At 36.3% G+C, this 10346-nt stretch overlaps 1 protein-coding gene across 6 annotated transcripts in view; it reads left to right on the top strand.

Annotated features, from left to right (window-relative positions):
* The window catches only part of LOC124136674 (zwei Ig domain protein zig-8-like), a 429679-nt gene extending 423507 nt beyond the window's left edge, over positions 1-6172 (top strand). For all 6 annotated transcript variants that reach the window (XM_046502651.2, XM_048401631.1, XM_048401677.1 and 3 more), the window contains one exon: positions 654-6172. In XM_046502651.2, coding sequence (XP_046358607.1) covers positions 654-769 — 116 coding nt within the window. In that variant the 3' untranslated portion in view covers positions 770-6172. The remainder of the gene's footprint in view (positions 1-653) is intronic.
* The last annotated feature ends 4174 nt before the right edge of the window (positions 6173-10346 follow it).

Genomic DNA, 10346 nt, shown 5'->3' on the forward strand with positions numbered 1-10346 from the left:
CGGTATGTGCTGTTCCATAATATCCTGTCTCTCATTTCAAAGCATTCTCAGGTCCTTACAGTCAAAGACAAATGGACTATTTTGTTATCCCTGTATATGTACGGCCAAGAAAATTGTGGTCATTATTCTAGTAAGCGGTCTTGAGTAATCTGAGATGTGGAGATAGGTTTTCCACATTTTCTTCTGTAGCTTGTATACAATAATAACCTTTAAAAAAAAATACATAGAGATTTATGGATAAACTTCTCCAACTTCTAGAATGCCAACCAAACAGTTAATACTCATCTGGTAACTCCTAGGCATGACGAAGACTCATCCTTAATTCAATTTCTGCCTTCAGTTGACATAATAGCGATAGGGGAACTGTTAATGAAGATGTAGGTATTATGCCATGAAAATACCCCAGGATGCAAAAAGGGAAAGAATGTAATTTGATCATTATTTGTGTAAGATGAGATGTGTTTGTTTCAGAAATTGATATTAATATATGTTTCAAGGCCTTTCCAAAGGTAAAGTGCATGGTGAAGTTTGTGTTCACTTGATGAATTGTTCTGGACATCAGGTATATAATCAGAAAATGTCTTATAACTTTTTTCAGCATTTGCTTCATTTTAAAGATACAGAGTGACAATAAACTCCCCTGTATTTTGCAGGTACTGGTTCCCAGATCCATCCGAACCACGCAGGGGTATCTATCTCAAGCTATGCAAAAACATCGCTGATGTTGTCCCTAGTTGTCTCCCTTCTCCTGGTTCGCTGTGTCTTATGACACTGACACCTAGATCAAGTTATCTGTGCCTTATACAGTCTGGTGTACATGTAGCTGAACAAGCAGTCAGCAATATGATTGGTGCAATCTATTTTCCACTTTCAAAACAACCAATGAGACATCAAACAGGCTGGAGGTTGGTTTCTATTGGTTGCTGAAACTGTCCAATGGAATACAATGGAGTTACAGCCAATGAGAGAAAGAGGTCTGTGAAAGGATTCACCTGATTGGTCAAGAAGGATCCTATGAGGTTACTTGTGAAAGTGAGGCAAAATCATAGGAAGTAAACCTTCCAATGACTGGACAAGTATGAGACTTCCATTTAAATCAGCATTTGATTTAACAAGACATGTTGATGTCCTATAATATTTCACACTATTTTGTACAGGATAATCTTAATAAAAACATGGGAGAGTGCAATCTGTTCTCACATCAACTGACAGATGAAGAAAGAGCTTTGGTTACTATGTAACCAGAGTCTTTACCTGTAAAGGGATTTGTGCAATCTGATTGGTGCAAATGAGACACCTCCAGCTATGATTGGCTGGTTTGGATTAAGGCAGCATTACAGGCTGATGTTGAACTCGTACATTACTTTACACGCTGTCCATGAGTCAACCTCGGCTACGGAGGCCTAGAACTGTTTCTTTCTCCCAAATTAAATTTCATACAATGCCATTGTACTTAACAGGTTCTCTGACTAACACCTAACACAGAATTGGACACATCAAAATAGAGTTGAATCTTTTAACAGCTATGTGACATTTCGAAGTGTGTGTCAGCCATGTTGTATATGTTGCTTGCTTCTGAGTTTTGCCTCAACTTGAATCGGGGCAGAAATATACAAATTTGTATATTTCAGAAATATGACTTGTTTTCAATGCCAGTTATTTATGATTGTCTTGGAACATTTCTCAAAGGTTGTGATGGCTGCATTTCTGTGGGAATTCAGTTTTTGCAAATCAGGTGTGTTTGCACAGACATGTTTGCAAGATTGACGCTGGATGAAAGTCAGTTCAAGCATGAGTTTCAAACTACGTAATTTGTGCACTGAAAGACCAAAGTTGACTTTGAACATCGAAACATTTTTCAGTGAAATTGAATTCTTCGGAATCTGAAGTCGACTACTTCCTGATTTTTGTTTAAAAGCATAGTGTTAAAAGAACAACAATCAAGAACACAGCTTTGAAATGAAATTAGATGCACCACAAGACTAGCACAGCTTTGATGGTAAAGGACTGTGACTCCTGAAGATTGACTCCATGACAGACTTATTCTCCAACTGCCACCCCAATTATTTTAGGAAGATCAAGATTTCACAAGAGTGACTGCTTGAGTTTCACCCGAGTGTACATCTTGATATCCTGATTTCCTAACTGCTGTTAATGTGTTCTTTCACAAGCAGTAGAATTGTATATAAGAAATGATAATAACAACTAAGTTGTACAATTTGTAAAGTATGTATTCACGTTTACCTGTACAGAGAGGCATGTACAGTACAAAGGTGTACAGATTGGATAGGCTAGATTTTGTTGTACAGTATAATATATCAGGAATTTGTGATATGCACAGGTTAAAACAAGGAATTTGTACTGTATAATCTCTGAAAATTTGAACATTTCTAATTAAATAATAAATTTGAAGGTACTTGTATAAAAGAAAATGACAATAATAAAATGTATATCAATAAATATTATATTATTGGAATTGAATAAATATTGATCACATACTGAATGAAATATGATGTACTTTAACCTTTAGTGTTAGATAATAAATAATACCTGATAATGTTTTTTTAACTTTGTATTTCATGTAATCATATATGAAATGTAATTTCTGAAAGTAAATATGGAAAGAAAATGTTTGCATGTTCATCTTGGTGGAGTTTATGCAGTATGACTGATGCCAAGCATCACGGCAGTACAATCAAATTAGGCCTAAATATGAATGTTGTGGTTCTGTACAAGAACAACCAACACAGGGTTGGTCGTCAGGTTAATCATGTATCAACAGAATATATCAAGCTGAATATCAATGTTGCATCTGCAATGTATTTGGTGGGAATATAACTGCAACGATGGCAACGAAAAGTAAAACGTAGGATTGGTTGAAATATTGGAACTACAACATTTATTAATTTATGCCATAGGGACTGACCATTTGCTATTCTTAGAAGCTAGGCTTGGCATTTAAGAAAATACTGGGAAAAATAATAAAAGGGGAAAAAAAAGAGAAAACAAGCCTTTCGATAATCATAAATATAAAATGTCAATGCCAGAGAGTAACAAGTCTCAATTATCTGACAAAACAGATTCTGTTGGGTGTAACAGGCAAAATAGTGGTGAAAATTATATGAAATGACCAAAAGCAGAGTCCATTGTATGGTTCAGACTGCATGTATATCTTAAGCATGTGTTTATGAATCACTATCAGATAGATATGATACAGGTGTTCCTGAAAAGGTGATAGTATCCTGCCACATCAGTGGCACCTGTCACAAACACAAGCAAAGGCAAGTCAAGTTTGATGGACTTGCTGGATGTCCTGAAAATAAGTGGGTTGTGAAAGAAAACAAAATTATTCGACCTCTCCTTTCAGAGAAATATATATGTGTGTTTTGAAGAAGTGACCAAAACATATCAAATCTCTTACAAAAGTCCCAGGTTCCTCTCCACCCCCAGGATATAAAATGGTCACTCCCGATTCATAAAAAGTCAGTGTAGTTTTGTGTCCAGGGCACATATTTGTGTTTTACGTTTTTTTTGTGCATTGACATCAGTTATTATTTTCATGATATAAGAATTCTTACAAAAAATTCAAGGAAAAAGGAAGTACATGTATCGCTACATGGATTTTTTGGGTGTTGGATAGGGTCAGTTTAATAGCAGACGTAACTCCAATTAAAACTGAATGTGTAAATATGTAATCATATTCTATCTTCATTTGATATGGTTTAAACAGTATCTATTTCTTTTGTTTGAAATGGATTGGAGTACTGTTACTGACCTATTTTGGTTGTATTTCTGTTTAAATTGAAATATTTTAGATTTAATATTTGATCTGTACAATAGAAATTGATATCAGGACATTGTACAAAAAACATCTGTCTTGAATGGGAAATGTTGTGTTTTAATACTTTTATAAAATTTTTGATTCATGGCAAATAATAACTCATGAAAATACCTTTCTTTTTCAAACCAAAAATATTCCTTCTGGTCACAAGTGCTGTCACTAATCCACTCACATTACATTACACTCATTGAAGGGTATATTTTCAAGAGCTCGGGAAAACATGTAAAGATGGAATATATATTTGTTGGTTTTTTTCACCAAAGAGTGAAAACATTTCAAAATTCCTGGGATCTTGAAGATATTTCAAAAGTTGACGATTTTTTTACACTTAATATCAGAAGCCTGATGTACATATATGAATTGATCAAGACTTATTCATCTTCATCTAAAAAATCATAAAGTTAATTTTTTCACATTGTTTGAAAAAAACCCAACTTCCACGTGTTTACTGACAAATGTTGCATAGTTTAGGCTTATATGGAGGTCATTCATTTGTTATTTTTATGTATTTTGTAACATAAAGTATATCACTAATAAAGGTAATATCTTCATAATTTCGTGAAAGTTGTGCTAATGAAATGGAATTATTTTATGTTGGTATAAAAAATAATTGTACATTAAAAGTGAATTGTCTTTGAATACTAAGTATTTTAAATTATTTGTTTTCCTGATTGTAAGAAGTTTGCAATTGTTAAACATTCTGACAAGTATGATGAAATATTTCATGGGAACTCATATTAGTGGTTGAAATCTAAGTCATAGGCCTTGAACTCTCATTTTCTGCCAAAATCACCAAGTGTTGAAGAATGCATCTTAAATACAGATGAAACTTCAAAATAACGCGGCTGATTAAAAAAGCAGAGTGGAAGTCAGCTGTATCTGCCTCTTCTCCAGTCTTCTCCTCGTTAGTCTCCTCTGTAGGTTTCACTCCATTACCTTGAGGAGGAGTGCAGAGACATAGAGAGTATGTTCACACTGAGTCTGACATTCTACTTAAAAGGCAATGCAAGGAAAATGGCAAAATATGCAGAAAACAGTAATTTGTTATATTTAAAACCATCATTCCAACTATTGCTTGTTGATAATGTTTACATGGAAGTAAATTTCATGGTATCAATTAGACTGTGAAATCCATATTTGATATTGATATTTCCGACGTGTATTAGAAAAGATGGTATTTTGCTTCTCTACATACCTTTCTAATACAAATGCTATAGTGGGATGAAATGACTTCGCTTGGAAAATAATTTTAGAATCTTCAAGCATGGGTCCTGTTAAGCTAGTCAACGTTTGGTTGAACAGAGAATGATGGGGATCAAATGTACCTCTAATAAATGTTTTTCTCATTAGTTGAAGCAGAAAGCATGAAAATACTTCCAATGTTAAGAGGACAGAGCAAGTCAACTGTGTCACATACTGAGAATGTATTTAAAATCTTAGATTATTTTTTTTAATGAATTTTATGTGATAATTTGATCATGATTTTAAAAAATAATCATGCCTTTGGTTGAAATATTTCTCTGAAATAATAAACAACTTACAAGCACATACCAGTATATGATATTAATATTTTTCATGTATCAAGTGGAAAACATTATTACAGTAACACTTTGGTAGTTTCAAGGACATCTTGTGTAGGACGTCAACGGAATCCATTCTACTTACGAAGGAACACAAACAACATACTAAGATACAAAGACAACAAAGTCACATGATTCGTTAATCCAGATATTTGTTACTCCAGATATTTTTTACTCCAAACAATCTCACTGGGAAAAGGACCTTCAGGATAAACAGTTTCACAGTATATAGTTGTGTTTACCAGATGAAAAACAACAAACTCTTTGCTTTGTACTTAAGATTAGAATAGCTTTTGGAAAACCTTGGTGCATCTATAGTCTCAATTTACTGTATTAGAAATATGCAGTCAACAAAGATTGGTTTGAATATTGTGTGTTTAAAAAGCTTTTTAGTCATCAACAGAGATCTTGTTTCAACTGTTGTGAATAGAAATAGCAAATTTATCAGATCAGGATAGATTGGTTGCGTTTCTATTTTGTTACGTTTCTGTTATTTGTTTTTGATTAGCATACAATGGTGCATCACCATGGCTACTGCTTGCTCTACCTCAGCTAATCAAGTCACTTCGTTAAGGTAAAGGTCATCTTCTATTTGTGTTTCCATCACAATCATTAACAAGGATATATTTGTGTAAGAGATCAAGTCTCATGTATTTAGTTCAAATGTTGATTCGCATGAAGACTGTGTGCAATGTACTGACATAAATATCAGGATATCTGATTAAAGTAAACAATAAACAAGTTATCTGTGTTTCTTTTATGTTACTATACTTCTTTCTAGCACAATTTAATGATCCCAGGTATGCCGAGTTTAGCTAACTCTTAAGTTTATACACACATCATAGAGGAATAACCTCAAAAGAAAATATATACCTATGAATCCAGGCTACCATCATTAGGGTATTAGGCTACCCAGCATCCTATACTACACTATATGCTGAATTCATAATCTGCAAAACTCCAAAACAAAATATTGATGGACTAACTTTTTAAACCTAATACCCAGCATCCTATACTATAATTTATCCTGAATTAATATGCTGCAAAACTCCAAACAAAATATTGATGGACTAACTTTTTAAACCTAAAACCCAGCATTCTATACAACACTATATCCTGAATTTATATGCTGCAAAACTCCAAACAAAATATTGATGGACTATCTCTTTAAACCTAATACCCAGCATCCCATACTATAATATATCCTGGATTCATATGCAGCAAAACTCCAAAACAAATCTTTAACTTTTTTAAACATGCCGTTTATGTATAAAGTTATCTTGGAAAAAAGGCTGATGGTTCCTTTTGCTGGCGGCCTTGATAGCTCTTGAACATGCCATCACCCACCTGGCCCAGACCTGTCTCTGTCCTTTGGAACAATTTTGATTATTCCTCAGGTCACCGCAGACCAAGTATTTGACTCCCAACAGTTTCAATACAATCGGCGACTTTCAAATTCCATGTCGGTCACCCTTTTGTTGAGAAATTAGCGAATCGCTTTACAGAGGTAATCTCTTGTTAATCCGTCTTCTAAAATATAGTTTTACTAAGGCCATAAGTCATGCCAATTCCCTATGCAGAGTTGCTTCTCCTCGTTGCACCAAGACAGGTTGTGATCTTTGGTTTGTCAGCAAATACAGTGTTGATGGGTTTCTTGTCCATGAGTGAGTGAGATGGGTTTAACGCCGCTTTTAACAGCATTCAAGTTATATCACGGCGTGTCAGCTTAATGTGGGAGGAAAGCCCGAAGTGATGCAGGTCTCAGACGATTACCACTTCGGTGAAACCCACAAGCACGGGTATGGTGCTGACAAACCTAGAAACATAATTGGGGCGAACCGGGTTTCTGGCGTGCCCAAGGGACGCAACCCTGCACAGTGAATCGCGGCGCCTTAGACGACTGGGCCACCCGTGCCCCCTCTTGTCCATGACCTGTGTTAATTAGGGCTTCTTCCCAACTGAAAAAATTGTGAAAAGTGATGTTAACCAAACTCACTTCCACTTGTTCACTCACACTATGGCTACTAAATCTGTGATCTGGCTGTCAGCCACACGGTCAGGTGATGACCTACATGTATCTCTGTGCACCAGACGAAGTCCAATTGTGGTGCAGAACTAGACTTGCACAAGTCTCTAAGATAATAATTATTAATATAAATCATAATTTCTAGATTATATAATAATGGGAGCATGTTGTCCTTATTAAAGACTGGTATTCTTAGGATAGAAATAATATACAGCTTGTAGTTATCATTCAGTGCAGCCTTGGAGCAAGGCTAGTTTGCTTGTTTGTTTGTTACATTGTTTGTTTAACGCCGCAGCAATATTCCAGCTTAACGACTGTGGTTTGTAAATAAGTCTGGACAAGATTATCCAAGGATCGATTTCATGAGCATCGATCCACACGTTTGGATACGATGACTCGAATCAACGAAGTCAGCGTGCCTGACCGGCCACCCGATCCCGTTAGTCGCCCCTTAACGACAAGAATGGGTTGCTGAAGACCAATTCCAACCCGGATTCTTCACGGGACGATAGTTATGTTATATAGGAAAGTTAGGGTTTCACTGTATTTGTTTCTCTGTCTGGTGCTCGGCATTGAAAGAATAAAACAAGGACTGGTCGTCTCAGAGTCAGTATTCTGTGTCTGAGTTGGGTTACCATGTAAAGCGGCTGCATGATATCTTTGTAGGCTAGCACTATAAAATCGGTATCAGTCCGGACTAGTACAAACAGCCTCACACACAAGTCCATGGACGTCGCTATGTTCGCGACGTTAAACCCCATTTCACCTCCCCTCCACAAATAGACCCGTGTATACGTAATTACTCAAATCAAGGCAATAATGCAATAAAACCACCCGATGTCCAAACTAGCCGCAACATAATCATTTAAATCTATATGCTTTCTATATTCCCCAAGAGTTCCTAACGATATACAGCTTAACCTACAGACTAAGAAGACATAACACTTGATAGCTGATAGTAGGCAGTGCTAATACAAGCTACAACAGAACATCTCAACGATATACGTAGTTAACAAGTACCCAAACATGTTTGATACAGCTACGCTGAACAACTCTGTTGTTTTTTAACTCGGGCTCGCAAAAATACCCCTTTAGTTGTGACCCCTGTAGAGATTCATGATTAGAATAGGTCTCCATGAGTCTATATCCGTTACATGCACTTCAAATTGCCAATTTTAGAATAGATGAAGTGTTGATATGGCTTGAAGCCTTATCTACCTTATCGGAAGCTGCTATTACCTTTGAAGAAATTAGTTCATATCCGACTAATTATACTATTCTGGGTTAGAAATATTCCCCAACAACCTAGTACGCTTGTCGTGCGAGGCGACTTAATTGATCGGGTGGTCAGATTTGGTGACTTGTGTGATTGCATGTCAATGACTGGTTTGTCTGGTCCAGACCCAAATATTTACATGGTCGTACAGGTCGCACAGCTTGAATATTGCCGAGTCGTTCAGCAAAATCAAAATCCAAACAACGTAATGTTACTCTACTTGTTGTCCTTATTTTGAACCATTGGTCTTCCAAGCCAGCGAGGCAAGAAACCAGTAAGTGTGCACAGAGAAAGCCATACAAGATGATACAGATCATTGGTGGCGATGTGTCCTGATAAAAAGGGGTATTTTGATCCTTTTCGTTATTGATCAGAGAATAAGGGGACGTTAATTTACTCCAATCGACACTAGAATCACATATCATTGCTTGGACACCCTTGGAAATGAAAGATGTTCGCCATATTGAACGAGGTACATGTCGGTTCAGAGGTCGCAGAGTTGACTCTGACACATCCATATGCTGTGGTAGAGGTTGACACATGCTTGGGATATGTACACTGTAAAACCTTGACTGATCCACATAAAGCTGATGCAGAATAATCTTGCGATCAGAATCAGATGATCATGATAGGGACGAGAAGAAGACACTTCAAAGAAAATATCTCCTAAAGGATTCAAACCTCATCGTTAGACAGCTCCTTCATTAAATCTCGGCATTTCCATCCGAAGAATGTACATAAAAAACTTAAACTTCAGTCGCGTTATGGCATTCTGCAATATGTGTAATGAGGTCTAGACAAACTACCATGAGTCCAATAAGGAGATGCACATACTGTGTTTTCAATGTAGACCTGTTTCATGTAGACTCGTTGGTGATAAACTGAATTTGGAACCAAACGCGCAGCGTGAGATTTCAAATGTTAAATTTAGCACCGTGAAATCTACAGGTGCTATAACTCTACATTTGGAAACATGGCATAGTTATCTCCATTCTACCATGCCATCATTACACACGAACACTTTGGTGTTGGCGAAGGTAATGCTTGGAATCGAAGCTTTGGTTTAGTTTGATGTTGGTATCATCACTATTTAATAGCGGTTCATGAACACATGCTCATGATATGGTCTGAATCGTACAGTCGACTCTGCTTTAGGTAGAGATTTCTTAGAAACTAGGAACTAGAACTACAAGTAAAGGAGACCAGTGAGAACGCTTCATCTGTTTCATATTAAGATATATGCATACAGATTTAGAGTGACAAAACACTCTCCACAAGACTGTATGACAAGGGGGGATAACGTCAACGTTGCAATAGTCAACTTTCCCTTCATATCAAGCAATATTCCAGCAGCTCCGGTCCAGTCTTTGGTGTCTACATTTTACAACTTTTGAAATACAATCGATCATGCTCTTTCTACCAAGATTTCAAAGAGAGTCATACGACTCTTGCTCAGAAATTGTTTGATGAAGGTTACAACATTAAAGGCCTCAGTAAAGCTTTCAAAATGTTTTATGGTAGATATGTGGAGGACATTTCCAATTTTACGCATCAGTGACAAAAATTATGTCCGATGCAATTCCTTATTTTGTCTTGTACCATATGTTCTTTTCAGGTGAACAT

The sequence above is a fragment of the Haliotis rufescens genome, unplaced genomic scaffold (genome assembly GCF_023055435.1).
Source record: "Haliotis rufescens isolate VD_foot unplaced genomic scaffold, xgHalRufe1.0.p SCAF_1, whole genome shotgun sequence".
Classification (NCBI taxonomy): Eukaryota; Metazoa; Mollusca; class Gastropoda; order Lepetellida; family Haliotidae; genus Haliotis; species Haliotis rufescens.